General features: G+C 37.9%; 1 protein-coding gene across 1 annotated transcript; it reads left to right on the plus strand.

Moving 5' to 3' along the window:
* The first annotated feature begins 352 nt into the window (after nucleotides 1-352).
* Nucleotides 353-15,279, plus strand: cabcoco1 (ciliary associated calcium binding coiled-coil 1). The gene is made up of 8 exons (XM_035402777.1): nucleotides 353-488; nucleotides 703-809; nucleotides 1,816-1,985; nucleotides 2,289-2,430; nucleotides 4,892-4,964; nucleotides 7,775-7,888; nucleotides 10,165-10,308; nucleotides 13,400-15,279. Exons 1-8 carry the CDS (start codon nucleotides 402-404, stop codon nucleotides 13,481-13,483), a joined length of 921 nt encoding a protein of 306 aa, XP_035258668.1. The 5' UTR covers nucleotides 353-401; the 3' UTR covers nucleotides 13,484-15,279.
* Nucleotides 15,280-26,141: the final 10,862 nt, after the last annotated feature.

Here is a 26,141-nt window from a genome sequence, read left to right on the forward strand (position 1 = left end):
AGCTCACTGTTTAAAGATGAATGGTCGATCTATTATGGCCATTACACACACTGTATACTTCAATTCATGTTAGCATTTGCAAATCTTTATACAGTCTATGGTTTATCCATAGGTTAAACACTGCTTTTGGCTTGTTGCAGCCTAATTAAAACGGAGCTCAGCAATGTGAGTTCAAAACTATGAATACAGATTCGTTAGCAATTAATGGCAATGCAAAGAATGATAATCATTTATGACATGATCATTATGTCGTCAATGACCGAGCATCATTTCAAGAAAACTAATAAAACTTTGAGTATCCTGCTTTGTCCCGCCCAGTCAGGGGCGTTGTAGACATTTTACCAACCCAGCTGGCTCCTGGTTACTATGGCAACGTTGTTGGGTAAACGGATGTATAAGACATGGCTGCTACAAGAGAAAAAGTAAAACCGAATAACAAATCCCAAGCGTCAGATTTAGACACTACTGGAATTAATACAAAAGAGCGTGTACGTATCGGCTGAAATGTTTATTTATAAAAACTTCCTAGAGATTTGAAAACGCTTAAGTACGTAGCAGTTTTTAACTTTAGCTAGGTAGCCTAACTACCTTAACGTAACTTTCGCTGATAATTGTTATGTTGCTATTTTAAGGAGTTATAGCCTACTTACATTTTTGTTTCAATGCAGTTATTTATTTGTTGTTTTAATAATCTAACTTCAGGAAAATGGTGACAGTGAAAAAGAACATCCTATCGTCACTGAATGGAAACATTTAACCCTCGAACAAATTAACCTGCTGTTAGACCTAACAGTGGAAGAAGTGCAATTGTGAGTAGCACTTTTTCAGTTTTTAGCTTTATTTAGTTAGTCTTTGTTAGACTGAATACTCTATTACTACAGCTATTATCCTAGCATGCTAATGGGAACTTCTTACAGTTAAGTATTGCCCCTTAAATGACCTCATTCGCTGTCTTCAATCATTATAAAACCACTGGTAACCTAATAGCAAATCATATGATTGATTTTGGAGAACATTTTTGTCCAAAACATAGTCCTTCCCTTTGACAGTTCGCATTGTCAGTGAAACATTTGGTTTGTAAACACTGAAGATGAAAATGTAATGTAGCTATTCTGGAAGGATCTGTCTGTATAGGTTTTGAAATATTATTTCTCTTTTAGAGTAGGCCTGAATATTTTTCTTAACCTTTGTCTATTGTATATGGCTTACACTGGAGTATGTGGTGAAGTACTGAGGGTAAGCCTACACATTAAGCCCATACACCCACAGTATATGATTTACACAGGAGGATGTAGTGAAGTACTTATGGTAAGCCTACACATTAAGCCCATGTACCCATTACCATTTTCAAGTCAAATAAAAATTGATACATAAAACTACAACAAAACTACATCTCCTGTTCTAAAATGTCTCTACCAATCCACCAATTTACTAGTTACACTAATTATTAGTCCAGTCATTCAGATGAGGCCTTTTTAAGTTATGGGTTACAATGGGCATGCACTTCCACCTAGTTTGGAGGTGGTCAATCTGGCGACAAGATGGCTGAGATAGCAACCGTGCTGGCAATACCATGTCCAGTTGGTGGACCAGGTTGATACAGACAACAGACCATCACCAAATTTGTAATGGCATCCAGCTGGAGCAGAAACTGGTTCTTGCTAGATTCCAATTTAGGCTGGTGGCTGGAATTTCAGCCAGAGGTTGTAAATAATTTTTTTTTTTTTTTTTTAATTCACTGGAATGTGCATTTTGTGGGCTTAATTGGTACGCTTAACCTATATGTTGGATTTCTGCCTTTTATCTTTTTAACAGACAGCTGGAAGATACACTCAACTTCAAACACCGCCAGACATGTTTGAAGGAAGCTGCCCTGTTAGATTACTTTGTCTCTGGGTTCTGGTGGGCCAAGGAAATGCATTTTACATGTCAGCAAGTTTCAGGCTTCATGGCTTTGCTGCAACTGTTGCTGGATAATATCAGAGGTACAGTGAGAATATTCTGTAGGATTGTTGTAGCTGAAAGACAGCTGTATCATTCACAGTGAAGGCCTGTGCCACTTTCCTTGGTCAAGGTAAATTTTGTAATGTGGGGTGCAGTAGTGTGGTCCTTGCTCTATTCATGCAGAAGTCCTCCATCTGAAAACAAAAATGATTCACTTTCCAACAAGGGCAATGGAACACAAGACTGCACTTATAGAATTCATGTGTTTTCTTTGCTCATATCATTCCGCCACAGTGATTCGAACAATATGTAATCCAACCAATGCTTTCTTGTTTTTGCTGCAGAAAAACAGATGCCACTAGTTGATAATTTCGCTGAATTTTCTAAGGCAATTGCTGGAACCAGGCAGCCTTTGTCACCACCAGACTCAAGTCCTTTGTTTGATGTGGATCAAGCCATTTCCATTACTGACTACTTCAAATCCAGGTTGTGTTTCTAAGCTGCTCTTAGTAGCTTATGTCTTTTACTGGCTGACACTGCAATTAAGAAGTGGGGGTAGATTACAATCGGAAAGGCCACCTGTGATTTACGAAAAAAAAAAAAAAAAAACTGAGCACTTTACGATAGACAGGCAAAAGATCAGGGGCTCAAGCAACAGTTGGGACTGCATGTGCTTTCTGCCCAACTTTCTCCCTGGGAAATACTATAGAAAAATATCTGATGCATTGTGGGGCTTTTGGGTAAAGTCAGCACCAACATAGTTAGGATTCAGTGAGTGTTTTAGCAAGTCCAGGTCTCCCAATGGAGAGTATACTTAAGAGCAGGCATATAACGATTCACAAGAATAGAGCCAAAATAAGAAAACCTTGTTTATATAGCCTAATGTCGCATTGAACTCAAAAAATTATTAACCATTTCAGTATTCCAGATTCCAGTTTGTGCTGTGGTTTTTGGGATAAACAAGCAATAATGTTGAGAGAAGCGTTTGGTTTCAGATTTCAGCAGAAAATGTTAATTGATGTTTGTTCATAAAACACGTATAGACCTTAGTCGGGGTTGGAAAGTGGAGATCGTGTCTGGGAGAAAAATATTGATTTGAATTATGAAATACCCAAGAATATGCTCAGTATTAAATCAGTGCTGACTGAGCAATCAGAAAAGAGGGTGCAGTAGGCGATCATTTTTGTTCTCTAAGCTACAATGTTCTCTCACTGGGTAATATTTGTACCGTAGAGTACTAATCTAAAAGGGTAAAGGGTACAATGGGCATACCTTTGAGGGTACTGCCCCAATGACCATTGTACTCCTTTAGGTACAATTTTATGCACATTTTTTCTCATAATGTGTTAGAGTACATTCTATCGATTGTTGACTCATATAAACTCTGTTATAGCTAACACTGAGGATTTTACTGTATATAATATAATGAACGGTGCTATTTACAGACTAATTGTTATTTTTTTATGGAATGTAGAGACTGATTCTTATTTGTATATTATAATCTGAACTATATTTATCCTAATTTCAATAATTCAGTTACTTTATTCTCAGAATATATTTATTTCCAGAAATAATCAAGTCAGTCATGAGTTCTTATTGCACTGAATTCTTTGACAGCAGTGGTTCATGTTGCATACTTTTAAAATGACCGCAGATATTTTATAACCAACATTTGGCAGTCTGCAATTTATATGTGAAAAGGTTAGGAACGCATATTGCAATCATTAGCAGACAGAATATTCTTCAGTCTCGAGAGATAAAAAAAGAAACTTTCCCGACCGCAAAAAATAATCTGCACTAAATAATCAGTTTCATTCCAAGATGCTTGCAGATGAGTCTATAACATGAAGTCATGTCACACAATCTAAATGAATCACTGCGTTCATTTAGTTTGAAAGCTGAAACAATATATTGCTTTATACTCTCAGCCACCCTTTTGTTCCCATACAGTTCCTGAGTCTGCCCTCTAGGAATGACATCATTGTGTTCTTAAAATGGTTTCATTATTGTGGTTAAATATTATTTGAGAGGAAAAAAATAGAATCATTGTGAGACTACACTGAGACTACGAGTCAACGTGACATAGATTTGGACTGTTTTCCTGTTATTCACTCTGTTTTATTGGCAAGGCTTTCATTAATTCATTCTGCATGAAAGTGTTCACTTTGTCCTACATTTCTGTTTTTTTGGAGATTGTAGCTGTCAGCATGAAATAAAGTGCTCTTAGGTGCCTTGAATTGATCTAAACGAATGCAAGAACATCTGACTAGCTGTTATTACATTATTTGATGGATATTCTCATATCAGATATTCTTACAAAATAAGTAATCTATTAGACACTAAAATACTTTTTAAAAGGAATACAGGGCTGTGTACTTTGTGTAGTATGTGGCCATGCGATTTGAACAGAAATTTAGTTAATTATGTACACTCGTAGGTATTTATGATCAGCAACAGAAATTTCCTAAAATGGCACATTTAGTGTTTTGTAAATTGTTTTGGTCTGAGTAACATTCTGGACCAAGTTTTAAACTGATAAACAGACAGAAGGGAAGAAAGCCCTACCTGACATTCTGTGGTGAAGACACCAGGTAATAAACATGCAAAATAGAATTTTTGAATTCCGTACAAAATAGAATATCATAAACAGCATCCGTTGTTCACCACTGTTGATTGTTTGCTTGGGGCTATGAAAAATAGCATTCGCACCAACACTTTCAAACCTGGCCGTCTACGGCGTACAATTTTTATCAGTTGTTGTCAGAGCTCACACTGTAGCCACGCACAGAACCTGAATGTGGCATAGTGGCTGAAGACTGCATCATTTTGACAGCTCTTATCTCTTTAGATCTCAGTTGCTAATGTGGTTCACAAAGGTGGCTTAATGCTGAGACTGTCTCACACCCATTGTGGGGACCTTGAAACTAACATTGGCTTTCCTGCTCAGTCTCTTTCAGCACTATGAACTATATGAGTTTCTCTTCACCCAGCCCAGAGAGGAACGACTGTTTTCCACTCAAGTAAGAGTCTTCTGTCTTACCTCATATTGTATTATAAATAAAGTAGTGTGCATGACTTTAATGCTGCATCTCCTGGATAATAAGAGGTGCACATAACCCTGGTTAATATCCCCTCAGTAGCTGCCCCTGCCTTTTCTTTTTTTGACAAGATTTGCTCACCATGTGACATTGATTTCAGGGTTAAATAAATCTATCTATTGTTGCTTCAGAATCCACTCCTTCTGCACGTCTGACTGCCTATCAATGGTGACTGATTCCATTGTTAAATTTGACAGTGATTTTGCTATTACAGAAATTTGCTATTAAACATCAAGTATTACACCTACTTGACTATAGTCTAGTAGTACTGCAGGCAACATAAATGAATGACTAAAATCAGAAAAACAACCCCAGCCTTCTCACCATTATAGAGTGTCAGCACATAGGCAATTATGATTAATTATGTTTGCCCTGAAATTAAGTCATGGTCTGAATAGTTAGCAAGCTGGCTTTACTTTGCTTCTTCCATAATATCCAGAACAAATAGACAGCCAGCCAATAAATCTGTGGAAACTCTATGAATAAATATAGAAACAAGATACAATCCTAATATTTATGCATCACATTCCACGAAACAAATTTCTGTTGGTCTCTCTCTGAAAACAGTTGCTTGTGAATATTTTACCTCACAGTATAGTCTGACATTTAATTCAAACTGATTTGGTGGAAATGTTCCTCTGGGGAGGAAACTAGATCAGGTTGCTAGGAAGGGCAGTGACCCTTGAAGAGAGACAGACCTTTCCTGTCTTTGTTCCAAGTTGTCTGTCACACCGAAGACCCACGTAACTACACCAAGCCCCTATACTGTCCATGCTCAGAGAATCAAAAATACAATGAAATCAGAATAGAGAGAAACTGAAAATTTTAATATGAGGGGAAAAAGCAGTGAACAAGTTAATTATGTTGTCTGGGGGAAATAACGGACGATCATGAAATGTGTTCTATTTAGTTAGGCCAATAACCCGGCGGTGGCACACCGAAGGACGTCGTATAAATAGCCTAATGTAAACTAATTACTTCCGGAAAAAATGTAACGTGGCTCACCCAGCAGAGGAAAATCAATAAGGTAAAATGGACTATTAAACAGAAATTATGCTCAAACCTTAAAAGATTTTGAGTGAGATGGCGTACTTTGGACCTTAACTGGAAATACGAGAAATGTATGCAGGCCCATCCGCTAATGATGCTTTGATATCATGTCTGAAGCCGCCTCTGACAGCTAGTCTCTAGACAGCAACGTCTGAGGTGGAAACAAGATCTGTTTGGAATTAGGTCTGCCTTATGTAAACAGCGATAGATCTTTTGACTGGTACACCGAAGCAGGCGATAGCACAGACGTGTCTTCTTCTCCGCTTTAGACGTGCTAAATAATGCTAATGAGGGTTTTCATCTTCCATGTCAGAGAAACAAAAACACGAGCGGAATAAATCAGCCGTTCAGGATGCGACTTGTACGCCAGTCTGGCTCTGGCTATTTCATTCACCGCTGGCATCTGAATGCTGCATATGCTATATTTATCCCCTAATGAGTTGCTTTTGAGGCAGGGAGAAATGCGCTCGTTGGTATTTTTTTATTTTTTAATAAGCGAACGTTGGCGGGTTTTGATTTTACATGCATTTACGTGTATGGAGATGTCCTCTAATTTTAAAATACTGATTGCATCCAAATGTTTTCTGACAGCCAGCATTGAACGATTCTTTATTTTTCAGCGAGCTGGAAGTGGTTGCGAGCTGATTATGATTTTTGTTTTGGAGTGTGCTGCAATGTATCATGAATCAGAAACAGTATCTAGGTCAAGCACTGCGCCACAGTCATAATGGGTCCCAAATGTCAGATTATGTAAAAAGAACCATTTTTCATTCGTTTTGATGAAGGGCTTTCAGCATCTTTTTAACATCTATACATGAGTTTTATAAATTGAAAATATTTTAGTATTTATTTTTTTGAAAAAGAAGCGCACGTAGTATAGACGTTAGCATACAATTCATTTCTATTAATAAAATTAGTTTTGTCCACCTCACAATAGGGCAGCCAAAGGAAACATGGGGACAAAATAGTTTTTCTCATTAATTAATTTTGCCTGAAAGGATGAAATTGTGCTGTTTTTATTTTGTTGTAAGTTTGGCAGCTTAATTCTCTTCTGTACATAAACCTTAACATCGTGTGGCTTTTTCAGCTGATTATAGATGTGGGTTAGTGTTTTGCTCCCAGGAAAAACATAAAACTTGAAAAAAAAAATGAACTGGAAATTTAAATCAGCATTTTAAGTTAGCAATATTCTTTCCAAACATAAGAGGGCAGTGTTTCTCTAGCTGGTCCCTGAATTATTTATAAAGCATACACATGCATACTCTCTCTCTATCTCTCTCTCTCTCTCTCTTTCACATACACATACACGCATACGCACACTCCATATACATCGACTATACTGAATATATAGTATGTTTCTTTTAACATCTTGTCGGAAACAAAATAGGAGCATGGCTCAAAACAATCACTGTTTATTTCTTCAACATAAGAGCATTGAGATTTGCTCTTACTGAGCAAATGTGCAACATTCATGTTGATCATAACAAACAGGCTGTCCTTGGCAATGGCAGATATGCGTGTACATTGAACAGAACGAAATACCGTTAAGTGAAGTCTCACGCTGCTGTTATTTCAGAATTTGTGCTGCATATTTTAACAGAGGCCCTTGCCCGGTGTACAAAGGACTGCAGGTTAAGTAACAGGTGAAAAGGTGTGCTGACAGATATCTTGTTCTGTTTCAGGAGCACATTGAGGTGGTCAACCCAACAGACTTCATTCCACCCTTAGAGGAGGGCATGCCGGTTGATGTCTTTTTCCGTTATATGACCCAGACCCCTGTGGAAGAGGCCAAAGAGGTACCATTGAAAACCCACTTTGGCTTTTCATTTACTGTGATATAGAGAAGAGTATCTGTGTCTTATATCTGAAGCCACCGCTGCATTAATGGGAGGAAAATATGGGCTGTTTGTCAGCTAGTCTCAAGAACCAGACACCTTTTAGAAAGCTTATAAGGAAATGTTAGCGCAAAATTTTCCCACAATATGGTTTGTTTCATTTTAACATTAACTTCACTGTAAGAAGAAACATATTCATTCATCTGGCATTGAACCGAGAATGAATATTTTGTACTTCAAAGGAACCATGACGGCAAAATAATAATTCATATCATCTGCTGTGATGTGAGGAGAAGATCTAGTCCACTCTTGTTATGCTAATCATGTATTAAACAGCTTGCTTTTTTTCCCAGATAGATCATATTTACATAAATTCTATCCGAAACATATGTGGTTTCAATTGAAGCGCTTTGTTTCCATGAAAAGAAATAAATCCTGAATCTCTAAGTAGGGTATAATACAATATTATAACAATAATACAAAGTTGCATTCAGTTTTTTGTTAATAAAAGGAAAAAGATTTTTTCAGCTATTTGAAATAGAAAGCACAGAAGTGCTCTTTTTTGAAGGAAGACATGTTTATTGCCTTAAGTACTTCGATGTTTTTGGTTTCTTTTTTGTTCAAAATTTTGACTTCTGAGAGGGTTCCTGGGGTGGAGGCCTGTACCTCTGCCATGGCAGCATAATGGCTGCCTGATTTGTCTGCGTTTAAGACACCGGAATGCAGCAGTGCAGTATTGGATATATTATATTGTGCCCACTCCATTTCTACTGTCGGTGAACAGCAGAATCCACACTGTGCTTGTGCTGCTGTTCCTCAGGCGACCACACGTAGGTGCCGTTCCACTTCTGAGCACCTTCTCTGTAGATAGACTACATGGCCGAAAGCATGTGTACACCTGACATCCAACATCATTCGTCCAAAATTATGGGCATTAATATTGAGTTGGTTCATTGTTTGCTGCTATAACAACCTCCACTCTTCTGGGAAGGCTTTATACATATAGATGTTACAGAATTGCTGCAGGGAAGTGGTTCCATTTAGCCAGACGTGCATTAGTGAGGTCGGGCACTGATTGGGGCGATTAGGCCAGGCTTGCAGATGGCTTTCCAATTGATCCCAAAGGTTTGGATGGGGTTGAGGTCAGGGCTCTGTACAGGCCAGTCAAGCTCTTTCATATGGACCTCGCTGAGTGCCCGGGGGGGGGGCATTATAGCTTGTTCCTCTCCCTAGTTTGGCTTGGCATAAGTTAGGTCAGAATAATGTTCACTGCATGAACTGAACTGTGTTCTTGGCTATAAACAGCTGTATGAAATGAGTATTGTACCTTATTGAACCTGTGTTTTGTAGTTGTCCAATGACCATGATATGCACTTTTGTACGTCGCTTTGGATAAAAGCGCCTACTAAATAAATGTAATGTAATGTAACGTAATGCATTGTCATGTTGAAAGGGCCTTCCCAAACTGATGGGGAAGTACAGAATCGTCTAGAATGTAATTGTATGCTGTCGCATTAAGATTTGCCTTCACTGGAACTAAGGGGCCTAGCCCAAACCATGACAAACAGCCCCAGACCAAGGGCTGTCCAGATACGTTTGGTCATATAGTGTATGTTCAGGTTTTCCAGTGGCAAAGATTGACTCATTTCTGAGAGCAGTTGTAGCAGGGTTTTAAGGTAGGTTCACACCAAGCTGTGCCCCAGCTTCTTTTTCACGTGCGCCTTTCTCAAAGCCCTAATGGCCTGTCAGCTCATAGCTCCTAAACTGTTCTGCAGTAAAGTAATTATAATCTTCAGTCTACCATCTGTAGCGCGCTACCTGCAGGAAACAAAGACCTGTCCCTGAGCGACTTCCTTTTGTGCATTTAATGCATTTTCTCCCTGTCACAGCAAAGGTTTATAAAACATTCTCAATAAAGCGTCACTCAAAATCCCTTTGAAGAATGTTGCTCGGGCATAAATAGCTGTCTCTGTGCTCTCTAGCTGCCTCGTATGCCTGATTGAGCAGCTTAAGTTTCGGTTTCTTTAGTAAGCGGACTGATGGCAGCTGGCCTATAGAACTTAAGGACTCCTGTTCACCTTGAGCTCCGGGTCCCTGTCCTGCTTTGTGTTGTTTCTGTGCCCTGCCAGCACCGCGTTAAGAGCAATCCATGGCACAAATCTTCTGTTTGCTATAAACAGGTACAGTTGCACAAACACACGCACGCAAAATGACCAAGTTCATTTGAATGGGGGCAGGTGCTTAAAGGACCTCCAGAGATCGCTGAAGAGGAACAGCAGGAAGCCGAATCGGCGGAAAAGGGCCCGTCTGATGGGGGCGCCGTAGACGCCTCTCAGGAGGTTCTGGGTCAGGTGACTGAAGACCCAGTCGAAAATCCGCAGGTACGTATTTAGGCCATATTTGACTCGGGAATCTGTGTCTGGCTTACCTGGCCTATTCTGGCTTCATCGTGAAGCGCACCCCAGGGCATGTTCTCTGAACATTACTGCCCTACGGGCATCATTAACAAGTCTATCTGGTTGTAGCATGAAAGCCATTTAATGTTTTTTGAAAAAAAAATGTCATTAAATATTTGTACGTGAACTTTAGGGAGTGGGACTAATGTGGCTGTTAAACAGACACATCAAGACAGTGGCTCATGAGGTTGATTTATAAATGCATGGAATGTCTAACCAAACACGTTGCTGGGTTTTATTTTCTCATTGAAACGCAGCTACCCTTTTAAAACATAAAGATAATATGTGGGGAGGAACAGAATTCTTGTTTTGTCAAGTTTTATTCCTAATTTTGTATTTGTTTTCAATGTGTCAGTGCCTCAGTGACTAGAAAGGTCAATGTTAAAATACACTAAAATGTTCATTAAATTGGAGACCACAGTCTTTTCTGGACATTTTGACATTTCTTGCAAATTCTTATTGATGCCAAATGTGTGTGATCAGAGAGAACTCGGACCAGAACAATGGAAGTCCAAGAGCAACCCAAATTTGAAGCACAAGACCGTTCACTTCACTTAAATCAATTTAATGCGCACGCCTCCTTGTTTTTCAAAACTGCTGGTATTCACAGCGGGCGATCTCATGTGGTTTAATGATGAAGTTGCGTCTGTGTGACTCGATTATCGTTTCTGAACAACATTATCATCTGCACAAACGTCCTGCACTCTTAATAACATTAATATTTCCAGGAATATCATTAAGTACGCAAGGCAGTTCTCAACAGATATTTTAAATTTCAATTTCCTTTGAGGGTTTTGTAAGCTGAATGCGGTTACTTGTGTTATTGCCATGGTTGCAGAAAACAGGCCTCTTTTTCTCTTTTGAAAGTGCTGTTGTGTTTTGCATCTTTTGCCTGTTTTTCATTTTGGGAACATTGCTTCATTCTGTATTGACATACATCCCTCCAAAAAATTCAAAAAGGCATTTTCATTTAGCGCTGGACAGGTTGGCCCTGATGAACAACGCACTCTTTGTTAACCCTCGGAAGCCATCGAATTCATAAAAGGCTTGATGTCCACATTTTATGTAAATGATGACCTTAGCAACTGATCCTGCATCATAATTGGCATTCTGAAAAGCAGTGTGTAGCCTGCCACAGCTTTACTCTGGGTGGGAGGGTTTAAATCAGCAGGGTACCTCCCCCCCCCCTAGTCTCATTGGTCAAATGGAGCTCCTCCGGTCACAGTCTGCAGTCCGCCGTCCCACAGCACGAGCTGCACATTCTTCCAGCACAGTGACCGCACGGTTAAATGTTCGGCGTCTAATCAACTCCGACAGAGTACGTGCGGTCGGTGTTGGACTCATATGTACTCTGTTGGAGTTGAATTAACACTGGACATTTTACTTTGGGGTCTGCTCAGGTGGGCCGCAGTGTGAAAAGAGCTGACGGCTGACCGTGCACACTTCGGAGGACACGCTAGCCAGCCTGTGCTCTCTCGTCATGACCGGGGACTCTGTCAGAGTGGAAATGGCTTCGGATTCCAAAAGAAAGAAAAGGAGATGAAAATATGTTTGATGAATGAATACTGCTCGGATTTAGTTTTACCCACTGCTTCATAAATAGCTGGACAGCTGCAGTGTCAGGCCCTTCAATTTATTACATGTGCTTTCTGTAATTTGAGACCAAGTGTACATATGGTGTATGTACATCCTGAATTTGGATTGCATGCCATACAGTATGACCAGTCTATTTCAATCCATACCAATGGCTTACCCCACATTGCAATGTTTGTTGAAGGTGTTGAAGCATTGTTCTTTTAAATGTTAAAATTCCTAAAATAAAAAATAAAGAAACGTTTAAAAAATGTAATTCTTAAAATTTTAAAAGTTAAACATTTGACTCTTTATGAACATTTTGGTTCTTGATATTGTATTGGTGTTTCAGGTCACACACCACTTTTGAGAAGAATCCCTTTCAGAATTTGCATGCTTTTAACTTCAGTGTTAACTGTAGTCAATCTTGTCATTCAGTATGAGGGCTTTTCTGTATTTATGTAAATTTTATGTGGGCTGGTTGTGCCACTCCAAGCTGTTTTTCTCCCAGAAGAACAGTATTCAATAACGGCTTCCATTTTTCTGAAGCATATTTTGGTTCTAAATGTTCCCCAGGGGTATAATAACTCACGTGGAGCTCATCAGACTGCTCCTTATATGGTAAACTCTTAAATTTACAAATCAAGTGGAGGCTGTAGTTAAATTCCATATATTCATACCATGTTGTTAACTTTCCATAAGAGGATTGAGCAATGAAAGGCTTTTTATGAATGCGGAATCAAAAAAAGGACTTTTATGTTCTGGTATGCATATGTGCCATGTGGACTTTTATCAAAAACTCTTGTTTGATATCTCTTGAAACTAAGTTAGCTCATGAATCAAATTTAAGCCAATTTCATTGTCACAAGTCAAAAACCAACAGCTCAGTTTTAAAAATGAATTGCCCTTAATCTGACAAACCTGAGGGTGGTATTTGAGTTATAAGACATATGTTAAATGTATGCAGTCAAGTTGTTTTTTCTATGTTTATATATATCCGTTAGATATAATAAACACCTGCAGCAATCAGGGAGAATAAGACTGGCACTCGGTTGAAAAAAGGAGCAAAAACTACACTTCCATTCTCCCTATCTCTGGAGCCTATGTTGAGTGCTGCTTCTATTTAAGAATTTTGGAGCTAAAATAGTGAAGAAAATTAATTGGACTGACAATGAACCAGAAGCTCAGGGAGGGATGTTCAGCGAGCCCCTCTGTGGTGTGTTCTCCTTTTTTTCTGAAGGCAGGACATTTCTATGGTGAGGGACACATGAGCCGGAGAATCTTCTTACACTAGTTTTGGCCCACCTGTATACTGACCTGAAATGTAGAATGGAGGCTGTAGGCCCCAGAACAGTCAGGGGCCTACCAGAGCTGGGAGGTGGCAGCGTTGGGTACGATGAGCTGATTGAAATGGGACTTGCCCTTCTTGGTTTTTCCCCTGCAGGAGGACGTCAGTGAGAAGCTACAGGTCCAGAAGGAGTCTTCCTCAGCCAGAAAAGGCAGACCTAAGAAAACTTCTTCCAAGTAACATTTAGGAAATGGGGCTAATGAATGTCCGTAAACTTCCCTGTTGCGCTTGTATTCGATTTCTGTTTTAAATGTCATTTTGTTTGTCGCCTTTAAAACATTTTCTTATCACGAAACTGTAAAATATAAATAATATTGTTGACAGATTTTTAAAAGAATTATGTGGGATTCAGTCACTCTGGCATAGCAGCTTGTCTCTGGTATTTAAGCCATACACTGAATCATTTGCCATTATGCAATAACATAACACCTAAAACAAACCTGTTTTGCCTTTTGAAGGCCAGAAGGACAAATGCGAACAATAGGCTCATAAAAGCATTATCTCTGTAGTTCTGTAATGGCGTAGTTCCTTAGACCTCTCATTTTATTACGCCGGCTTGATTGCTTGTAAATACTTCTTGAGACACTTATGGTTTGATATAGTATTTTAAAGAAAGAACAATGTTAATTATTTGATTAAGTACTACTAAGGGATCTCAAATCTTCTACATTCATTAAGTTATAAACGGGTTAAATGCTACAGCAAAGCAAGCTTCTCATCGTCGTTTAGCAAGCAAAGCCCATATCCAAATTAATGCTTGTATAATGTTTACAGTAAATGTTTCTCTTAAGCCATTAACTATCTTTAAATACTCCAGCGCTGTGGCAACCCGGCGTGGTTCACCAGCTAAGGAGCTGATTGGCTATGCAAAGTGCTGTATTATCAAAGCTGAATGGTTATTTTAGCTGGGTTATTTGAACATTCCCACTTAAAGGGACTGCAAGCACAGCAAATGCACTCAGGGGGAGATAAGAAAGGAGGCTGATAAAATGTTGCTGTCGTCTGTTTTGTCTTTTGTCTTGTAGTTCAGTTGTGGGAATGGTATGGAAGAAAAATAGTTTAAGACAAACCTGGGCTCCCAAGGGGAAAAAAAAAAGAATATTTCAGCCCGGTTTTGTTCATTTAGTGTGACAAGTTCATTTGTCACAACTCTTATCCATCGCAAAGCTTTTAATTACATTCAAGCAAGAATAGCCACACATAATGATGAATTTCTCCTCAGTGCTTTAACTTTGTGTCCTCTGTTGCATTTTATAGCTGTTTATGCTGCATTCATTTCAGAATTTTGTAATAAAAAAATAAAAAAGAGCTCAGCCTGAGGAGGTAAGTTGAGAACCTTTGTCCAAATTCCTTGAGAACATGTAGGCACAACTTTTTTTTTTTAACCCCCCCCCCCCCCCCCCCACCTAATTTGATTGATAGTTTTGTGTCTGAGCCAACTGCAAGCTGATCTGGTTTGGTGTTTAGCTGAAGAGGAGCTCAGGTAGGGAAGACCCTCTCATGTGTCACACGGTGCCCTCTGCTGGTGAAGTTGGGGCATTTGAATAGTATCATGGCTTTCCAAATGGGTGGACACAGCCAGCAACACGTGATTTGATGAAGGATTTTAGGAGCCCATTCATAGACGTGCAAGGTGTTATGTGTGGCTTTACTTTCCAATTACAAATGTAAGGCATTACAATTACAGGAGATTCCGAAGTAATTTTCATGTTTCATTGACTCGCTTTCCATGCACTTGGGCCCAGCTTAATTGATATTCCAGGGTAACTTTGAGATATACATTTACATAGATGTTACTAGATATCAGGATCTTTCAATGGGGAGTTTAGATTGAGCCCTCAGTTAATCACCTTTTGTTTAGTCCTGAATCAGAGCTAAGCTTGTTAAATTCAAACATATTTTGAAAGCTAGAAGGTTTATTTTTTGACACTGATGTATTATTGTCCTGTGACATTATTTGTTAACACCCCCCCCCCCCCCCCCCTCCCCCCGGAAGCAAATGTTTGTTCCTTTATTCCATTAAAATAAAATACATTGGTTTTGGAATCAACTTCATTCAAATGAGATGAAAGAACCAATAAATTAATCTATTTTCCCCTGTCGTTGTTTTGTTTCTGTTGTGTTTTTCAGGAGCTTAATCCTGCATGCCATCCCATTTGAGATATGAGATGTGTCAAAAATAAATCAGCTCTCACCAAGCTATAAAATAAAATATTATGTGTCTGCTTGTTTTTTTCAACACACCTATTGGTATTAAACTGTTTCTGAACAATGGAGAGTATGTGGTTTTAAAATTACAGTCCTTCTCTTCAAGTCCTCTATCTTTTGTTTGCACTGCAAGTGAGAGCATGTCCCTCCCTGGCCTTCAGCTTCAGGTACAAGGAAAGGTAATTATTAGGTCAAACTGTATTTTGCAAAGTAAGTATTCATTATAAATAGAAATAATGCTGTTATTTCAATCCTTTAAATTGAAAGGCAGAGGCACATATATCCAAAGAATTCAGAAAATGCGTTTGTGGCAGTCTGTGTTTTTCAGTTGAGGCTGGAGTCAAACCTTTTGACATACGGTCTTTATCAATGAAATATATATATATATATAAGGGAGCTTCTAACACCATGTTACTGAAGAAATGTTTGAATCTATATCCTGATATTAACTGAATAAGTAATCTTTGTTAATATTCTAAGTATCACATTATTTTGAGTGCATTGAATGTGAACACAAAAATACCTTTCAGAGACTACAGGACATGCAGTGTTTCACAATATTTAAAGTGTAACACTTGCCTGAAGTCAACACCAGTCAAAGTTTATGACAAAGCATGTGAAATTTAACATATGGTACAACACACACACACACACACATATATATATATATATGTACCCCTACACATTTCTTTCGTATGGTAATTGTTTATTTAGTAATTTAACTTATTTATTTTCTGTTGAACTCACATTCATCTCTGGACATTTACAGAGATATGTATGTTTTCTTTCTGTGAAATAGCATAGCATTATCAGGACCATAGAACCAGACTTTGTAATCAGTTCTACAGATGGGTTTAACGTTTCAAGCCAGCAACCAGAAACCTGCTATAGACCCATAATCTGTTCCCATTGACAGTACATAATTGTTAGTCAAACAAGATATTGAGCTGAGCTTATTATTGCATGTTCTGCATACACAGACCTGTTTATTTTTCTGCATTCTCTGTAGTCACAGGGAGCTTGTAACACTCTTTGATCTCCTCTGCCAATATGAGATAGCACAATGCATATCAGTGGAAAATAACCATCTCAGACTTACTGCCGACATGTGGCAGTTTCAAACAAACAAATTCCTGAATGGCGAAGTTCGCATTTGTCTTTTTTTCTTATTGTATTATTGACTCAAGAAATTTGTGTGAGGGCCAAAGTGCTGAACAAAGCCCGCAGGATTTCATACATGCAAAATGAGTCAAATGCTCCAGCCACCTGGCTTTGATTAGTCATGTACGTACCACTGTGAATTAATATGCTAGCCGAATGTTGCTTAACTTTAACTATTAAACAGCCTTATCTCAGTCTGATGGAAGATAAGCTCAGCTTTCACTTTAAAAAAACTAAGGGAAAAATCCTATGTCATCTGAAAAGAATAATTTATGTTTAAAATTGTTTCAGGATATAAACACTTGGTCTGGCTTAGTCATAAAGCCAGATGTTTGACTTTTCTTTTAGCCGGAAAGTTATGAGGGTTATCCAAAACTCCTGACTGTTATAACAGCCTTTTGGCTTTCCACACATTCCTAAATTACCATGTAATTTAAAACCTTGTTTTCATTGCAAAATACTGGAATGTCCCGTTCAGCTCAGTGTGGTTACAGTCATAATGTAGAACACAAAATAATAATGTTTGCATTGTTTAATAAAACTCATTCAGTCCAAAAAATAAAAGAGGTAAAAAAAAGAGCTTTTGATGTGCTTGTTGCACTCTGCTGTTTTAAACCTATAGTAACTTATATAGACAGTACAGTACATGTTAGCGTGAAGGTTTTTCCCCCAGATTCAGGCAAATGCCAAAGATGACTTCTCCTTGTTTACGTCATGCTTGTGCAATTTTAGATGCCTTTTAAGTCACACTGACTCAGTCGTTGTTCTCGTTGAGAAACCGGACACAACAAAAAACCTATTCTTTAACTGAGCTCAGTGAAGCCCGTGGTTGAACCCTATTATACAATACTGTTTATATTCACGGTCAGCACCATTAACGTCACGTATATAATGAAATTCATTGAGTCTTAAGGGGTTGTTGCATAAATCATTAATTCCTCCTTGTACAAGCGGCAGTAAATCAACTTCACGGTACACCTTCCTTGTCTCTTGCTTTTGAGTAATTGTCCTGGGCTCAAATGTTTTAAAACATATCTTATCAGTTGCAATATGTTCTTGAATTTACTTCTCCAGTGGTACGAAGCTGAAAACAGTGGCAAAGTTCAATTTTATTGACAACCCAGCACTTTGCAGTAGATACAGTTGGATATGTATACAATGTAAGGCACGATATACTAGCACGTACAGAACTTGGAATGTTGACTGCCTTTGTGAGGGAAAGTGTATCTTAATTAATACTTACCTTTCTAGGTCATGGTTGTTCACTATCTTTGGTTGGGCAAGAAATGGGTTAGAAGAGTTTGTCCTGACAGGACGAGTTTGAGTAAAATACATATTTTGAGTGGAGTAAATAAGCATGGTAGATAAAACGAGTAAGTGTTATTGTTCAACTGGTGGAATTAACATTACACATTCACTGTGTTCCCTCAGAATCCCATAATAATTTTCTCTTAAAGGGGTGCTCACCAGTATGGTATGGTAAAGAGCTAAAGGGGGCATTTTATGAATGTTAGTATAATATTATTGAAATTGAAATATTAATTGGCTCTTGGAAAATTGCAATTCTGACCACACTCTAATTAAAGTTAAAGTGTCCAAATGACTGCAAAAAATAATAATAAAATAAATTGGCACGTGTGGCCTTGTATTAGGCTATGTTTCTAGTAGAATTTTAGTTGCCATAGCCTGATAATCATTATAAACATTATCTTGAAAATGTTTTAAGATAGTAGTGACACTGGGTGATATTGATGATTTTAAAATAAGCTTTGTGAGAATTTGAGATGGCACTCACTTTGTTAACTGTCCATTTCTGATTGGTCCAATGATATCCAGACAGATATGTGCACAGTGCGCTGAATCTCTCTCCCATTTTATCCTGCCCTGTTGGCTTTGTTTAGACATGTGGGTCTATGTGAATGTGATGAGAGCTTCGAGCAGAGATCATGTTATTAGTCAGCACAGGACACAGTGAAACATGTTTTGTCATTTTTGATAAACGGTGGTGTAAACGAGTGCGTGCGTGTTTGTTCATGTTACAAACTGAGGTCCTGCTGTGACAAGACATATTTTCTTGTTCAATCCAATGTGGCAGGAGCAACGTCTCAGAAGGCCGCAGGGCTTCAAAAAGAATGGCTGGACACACGATAGCTGTGTAATATAATTGAATCCGAAATTTTAAACCACCTCGAGTACCGAGCTCTGACGTTACAGTGGGTGCTCAGCCTTTGGTCTTTTTTTTTTTTTTTTTTTTTTTTGCATGTTCCATGTACTGCTTAACCCCTTATTGTGTGTGATAATGTTAGGACTTACATAATTTAAACGTGGGCATGTGTTGAGGTGACAGCTGAAACTTATGTTGTATAACAACCTGAATGATGCATTTTTAATAACAATCCTTAAAGCAGGCTTCTACTGTAATGAATTGCATTTTTTTGCAAGCAGCAGTTTAAATAATGTAATAGCTGGAGTGTCAGAGATATTGTAATGGGTTTTGCCTAATAGGTGCACTGTTAGCATATAGAGAATATTTCAAAGACTAGCTTAATAGAGGACTCAATCACAGACAGGTTATGTCAAGAAGTGTCTCCAATTAGCTGTTCATCCAAGTGTCATCTCCTGGGATGTATGATAAACAGGATCAATAAACATTGTTTTCTGTCCTTCAATCACGTGAGCTTGCTTATAGATTCATCTGATAAGGGGTGTGTGAGCATACTGTAGGACACCCTGCACTGAGAAATGAAACAACATGCAGAGGATGGAGTAAAGGGCTCTCAGGAAACACAATGTCATTACCTGTTTTTTTCTGTAGGTGAGAAACTACTGTGCGAGCTAGTACTTCAACCAAGGGAGGATCAGACAGCAGCCTTGATTACAAAGTGAACATTTACGATAATAATAAGAGGCACAAGGGCAAAAAAACAAACATTGTGTACAAATTCAAAGAACTGTTTGTTGAATTTTAGGATGATTATGGTCTTCAGAGACTCTGACCTGCATATTATCATGTTTGCAGACGAGGAAACCTGTACCCTCAGAGGTGGACTGTTTTTGTTTTTTTTGTTTTGTTTTTTTTGATACTTTAACCTTACAGATTAACAACAGAGGGGAATTGCCATTTGTCAGAGTATTTGAACAAGTCAATATGATTTGAAACCTCCAGCACTTGCATTGGAATCACGTTTGCATTAGCAAACAGTGTTTGGGCCTTTTTGAAAGTTGTTGATCAAAAGTGAAACATAACCAAATTTGATTTTAAGAACAATCTATTCCTGAATTATTTGTAATCCTGGGTAGCATTCCCATATGAGCTTTGGGGAAACTTAGGGGACAACACTTTGGAAAGACCTGCTCAAAGGAGCTGTGTCTTGTTTCTGTCTGCATGCAGCGTGTAATATTAGTGTCAAAATAAAAGCTTCTTTTTTCAATGAGGAAACCACTGCAGGCAGCTTCAGGTTTTTTGTGTGCTAGAAACCCTTTGAAACAGCACCCAAATACCAAATGATCAACAAAATGCACAATATGTGGGAGATGTATAGCAAGCACTCTCCTGATAGTTATGGTTTTGTGATCATATTGTATTTCACAGAAAACCAACTGCCTTCAATAAATTGTGCTAATGATAGATTGGTAGTTCATAATATCAATTAATCTTAATTAAGTATTCTGTTTCACAAAATATTTAACTATATCCAAGATGTTTCTGTTATCACAGGGTATTGCACGGTATAATTCTATCATTATATTCATGTTCAACCAAACAGGCTGGTGCCACCTACATAGCTGATTAATGAACACATTGTACCCCCAATGTTTTTCATCAACATCCACTGACATTTCTTTGAACCAAAAATAAACAGCAAGATACTGTATGATTACTCCCACAATCCTGTTTTATCACACCTATGATCCTTCGCCAATGCAATACATCTCTACTTCTTCTCAATGTGTTTCTTTTATTGCTTCTGTCTCATGTCATTTTACTTCATAAAATGTGCCTAAAATGAACATGGTTTTGCGCTCGACGGAATGACCGTTAGCTCATTAATTATCAATTGCCCTGTGCTCCCACACTTAAAAAAATAATTTGCGGTTATACTGAAACCATAGTCCCCATGTATTGGATACAGATCATAATTATGGAGATTGTACTTCCGTGAAAATGGCCTGCAACCCTGTGTGCAATACGATTTGTCAGACCTTGCGGAAATTTTTACCTTTTCGTTTCCCATGAGACAAAATGCTATTCGTTTCTCGCTGTTTTGTTTACACTTATTAGTAGATTGTTTTACAGGTACTGCAGGCATTCCAAGCCCCATTTAAACCATCTGCTCAGCCCCTTGGCAGAAGCATTTCATCATAAATTATTGATAGCTTCAGTCTGGCAGTAGGGCGAGTAAACTTTACATCTAATTTTACATATTGAGCAAGCAAACAATAAGCAGTTGCAGTGTATGGGGTGCTCAGAAATGTTAAAAGAAAATGTTTTTAAGTGCATGAAAACAGGCCGCTGGTCATCTTTTGCACTTCATGTTGTGAATTTATTTTTGTTGAGGAACCTGTGGTACCTCAACAGGGTTGCAGCATGAGTTTCTTGAATGAAATTTTTATGTTCATGCAAAATAAAACAGCAGTCAGAACTATAGTCAGTCTCACTTATCAGACTAAAAATTGGATGACCAATTTGTGGATAAACAAATTAGATCATTAGAATGAATGTTATTATTTTATAGGTGAAACAAAAACAACAATAGAGTCTTGGGGATAAATAACACTCAGTGTTACAGGATCATTAAGCATAATTTTGTTCCACACAAAATTACATTTTATAAAGGAGGTGCAGCCCTGTTTGCATGCTCTTTGATTTTCTAAATCTAAAAAAAAAAAACAGCCTACAAATATTGAATTATTACATTTTCCCCTCTGGCAGTGCAATTATGATTCAATCCAACCTGGTGTAGGTTTTTTCCATCAGCAGTTGCCGAGATTAAAAACAAAAACTAAAAATTATGCACTTTAATTTCATGTACTTGCCTTTTTACTCAGTACATTGGATGTTTTTTCTCATGTAAAAATCTGGATTTTCTAGAATATTTTGGAGAGATGGGAACACATTGTTGCTAATCCTTTCAGGCTGTTTCTTTTTTTTTTTTTTTGCTGTTCTTAAACATCTTTTAATTTAAGATTTGATGGTATCAAAGGTGAATTGTCAGGCCCCATATCGATGCCATATTTCAGCCAAATCTTCCTGAAATATGGTTCAACTATGCCCTATATGATGCCCACTTCTGAAACACAATGTGAATATTCTGCTTAAGGACAAGGGTCTCCAGTGTGAAGTATTTATTTTATTACCCTTCAGAAATGACTTTGCTATCCTTCAGCCAGTTTTTGCCATCCATATATATATATATATATATATATATATATATGTATGGACAGTAAGTGAAGACAGAAACCAGCTCTGTCCCGTTATTTCTGAAATGTTGTTTACTAGATGTTAAGTTATGATAGACCATGCAATGTGAATAAGGTGTATAAACACTCAGCTCTTGTTTATCAGAAATTCTATAAAGTATTCTACCTACCATCAATTTAGACACATACATACATGGACCACTCTGTCAGTGGCACACCATCCAAAAATATGCAGCACTGTGTAGACTCTACAGTGTAAAAAAGTTAGTAGCAGCTCCCTTACTATCAGGATGACATGAAGGCACCTTGTACGAAAAATTTAATTTTCCCGGATAAGGCAGCATTTTCTAAGAATACATTATCTCTGTTTACTGTGTTTTACTGGCAAGTGAAGGTGTACCCACAAGTGTAAAAAAAATAATTTGAATGTGTAAGCATGCAATACACAGTTCTCGCCACCAACTGCGCTGTAGAGTTCATAATGGCTTGTCATTAATTTATATATCATCTCCAAAGGGAGAAAAATGCTGACACTGTTTTTGTGCTCCTGCTCTATGAATTACTTACAGTATGATGAATAGCATCTGAATCCCTTGGAGCAATCATTTAAAACAGCACCATTTGAATTCAAAACAGGTTTTTAAACCTCACAAGACTGTGTATGCATTTTCTACATATGTTGAATACTAATAGAATTGCAGGGCAAAGATGAAAATTACTGAATCTATCATTCATGTTCCTGACTTATATGATCTAAATAATATAAAACACAATTTATGATCCACATCATTTAAATGTAGAGAATTAAAATGTGAATTGAATCAGCTGGTATTTTTGAATGTATGTTAAACAATCATTGTGATGTTATTCACTGCAATGTGCATAATTTATTTACGACTGAACTAACAATCTATGCAATTGTATCTATATGTATTGATCACTGATGCACAAATACAAGCACACACCCATACACCCACATAGATTTCAACACACAGACCCCCCCCCCCCCTCCCCCATACAGAATTCAGTTGTTTTTTTTTTCAGAAGCCTTTCCCACTGCAAATGTTCCCAGGAGCTCAGAAAGAGGGAAAGATTAGGCTATCAATCTGCTATACTCATATTGTCACCAACAACGAGAAATCCATGCTGCACAGAAGATACTGAAACATACAATCTGTAAACCAAATTATTCTCAGCAATGTTATCATCATTTATTATTACTTGGACGTTTTCACCAGTCAGAAAGAATTGCAATATCTGATTGTGTTTGTAGAGCTATCCTTTTGTTGTTTTGTCTAGACAACCTGTTCATTGTGTGTGTATGTGTGTGTGTGCTTGCTTGATATAATAAAAACTATTCAAATGTATTGTTGGAAGTGCAGCCTTTTTTTACTGAAATTTTGTGATGGTTTCATGTTCATACACATTTGGACGTGGAAGTATTCACTTGATAACATTATTTATATTGCACTGCAGGAGCAGTCTTCTCATCCCCTGATGTCAGTGTGTCACTGTTTGATGTCTTACATCAGTTGGGTGATTGATGGTGCCTTGAATACACTTGCTATTTCTCGCACACTGTCAGAAAGAAAGCAGCTTAATCACTGCATTACTTTACGACTTTACTGCCACAAACAGCGAGTAAAATAATTAATATCCTCATATAGCCGACCCCCGCCACCAACAATCTGTCACCAATATTAAAATTTGTTACAGCTCAATAATTTTATGAAATTTGGAGTGGTTGCCAATTTTTTGTAAGATCCACTGAGATTTAACATAATATTTGATGTGTGCATGTGTGTTAACAACAGAGAGGCTTACATCAACCCTGGCACAGTTTAAGCTGTTTTAAACTTGATTATTTACGTCAGTGTCCAGGGGCCATTCTACTGCTACTCAATGTTTGCACGTGACACATAGACAGAGAAACTGACAAACAGGACAAAACGAAAACGTGACGACTACAATACGCTCTGGTTTTGCTATAGTACGTGATCATACAGATCAATTATTTGGGACTAATGTAGGCTACTTGGTTCAGGTGGGCCTATTCCTGTTTTCTACTGTTACGCATGCAATCACCTATAGAGGGTTGGTTTTGGTGTAAATATGCAAATAGCTTGAATTACATGTTTTTAAAAAGATGTTACCTTCATAAATATTTTAATGGGGAAATTAACCACATTCGTCTATCATAATGCATTGAAAGGGGACGAAATATAATGGTCAGCTGTTTTAATTCATTAAGACTTCACAAATGCATAGTACAATAAGGTCTTATTTATTTCTTTGTCTAAGCCCTTTCATTCCCTCGTTACGCCTAGGCAACTTAATTATAACATTTTATTCACATTCTCTGCCGAGCGTGCTTCGTCTTGTTGGGCCCCTACCCCCACCTAAAATCCCCTTAATCTACATATAATTAATAGCATTCTCCTTTGAACGCATGACATTTTTTTGCAGCTATCACATGACGGTATGGTTGATTTTATGCCTGAAAGGAATAACATCGCTCTGCAATATTACTCGGTTAATCATTTTAAACGAAATGCACTTGTTTAATTGAGCTCAGTGTACACCCAATATCCCTCGTGCCTTCACATGAAACATTGCGTAAGTTATTAAAAAAAGAAAAGCGCTGGTATAAATGCTGCATCTTATATCATATAAAATTTCTAATTTTCATATTGCAAAAACAACATAACAGCCACAGTCGATGGAAGGGGGGGGGGGGGGGGGGGTATGGGGGTGAGCCCGAGGACTTCGGCTGAAGTTACACAGATCAAAAAACGCCATCGTACTGACTTTCGTTAATTTTTTTTCGTTACCCGTCTGTATAGCCTATTGTTTACCTCTTCGGTCTAGATCTGTTCATAGCGGTTAGTTGCTTGTTTCCTTGTTCTACTGCGGTTCAGTTTCTAGATGTTTGCATAATTTTTGCCTGCCAAACCGTAAAATGCTGAAGGCATGGGAACAATAAACCTGCATTTAGATTGCGTTATTATCTCAGAATTTTAATAAACTTCACTTTGCTTTAGGAAGTTGTAGCCTGCGTGTATAGCTACCAGAGCAAACCTTTCAGGAATAATGATCAAATTTAGAACACTGAAAAACAGTCGCTGTTCCGCGTAGCTATGAAAGGCGACTAAAGCTGAACATAGCCTAATCGTTATTAAAACTAAATTGCCTTACAAATACTGCAACTCGATGTAGTCCAAATCACACACTGACCTACGTAAAGACTCGGTAATCGGTCGCGTTTGTTCCATGTTCCTGTTCATTGAAAAACAATGGCAGCAATTCAGTGTTGTCAGTTGTTTCCATATCTCGTGATGCCTGCCAGTATATTTATTGCTGTCTCCCCGCCCGAACCGTTTTAGCACTATAAATCCGACTACCAATATTTAGCCTATATTTCGGTGCTAGGAAGTTATAATTGTTAAAACAATGTAACAGTCCGTGAATTGTACGTCACGACAGGTACACTCTTTACAAGAAAGGTTTTTGATTAAAAATGTACAAAAGTCTGTCTTCAATCAAATAGGCTACAGTACATGCACTCCAGAAATAAAAGAGCGCCCCGAATCTCTGCAGGTCTGCAGGAAATGTTCTTTCTATTACACATACAGACGTCCTAGTCGCAGGTCCTGTTAGACACATATCCCGTTAATCATACACATTTGCACAACAAGAGGATTAAATAGACCCACTTTAATATGAATTTCGGCATACAAAGCGTATAATATTGATATATTTTTATTTAAAGCATAACATATGAAAATAACAACCTCTCATATTTTAAAGAGAGTATAGCTGCGAGAAAAATCTCTAAACCCGTAATGTCCCTTCGCCATTTTGAATTAAATGTGAGTATTTTGCGGTACAAATGACACAGAAATAATCATATTTAAAATTCTGCATCCTAAAGAAATATTGGATAGCAACTTCCGACATTTTCTAGTCTGTGCCTTTGTTCTGTGTGGATTTCATATTGACAGTTGGGAAGATATTGTACGTGAAAATATTGTGCCCTTCCAGGACCGTC

Source organism: Anguilla anguilla, chromosome 2 (assembly GCF_013347855.1).
Source record: "Anguilla anguilla isolate fAngAng1 chromosome 2, fAngAng1.pri, whole genome shotgun sequence".
Taxonomy (NCBI): domain Eukaryota; kingdom Metazoa; phylum Chordata; class Actinopteri; order Anguilliformes; family Anguillidae; genus Anguilla; species Anguilla anguilla.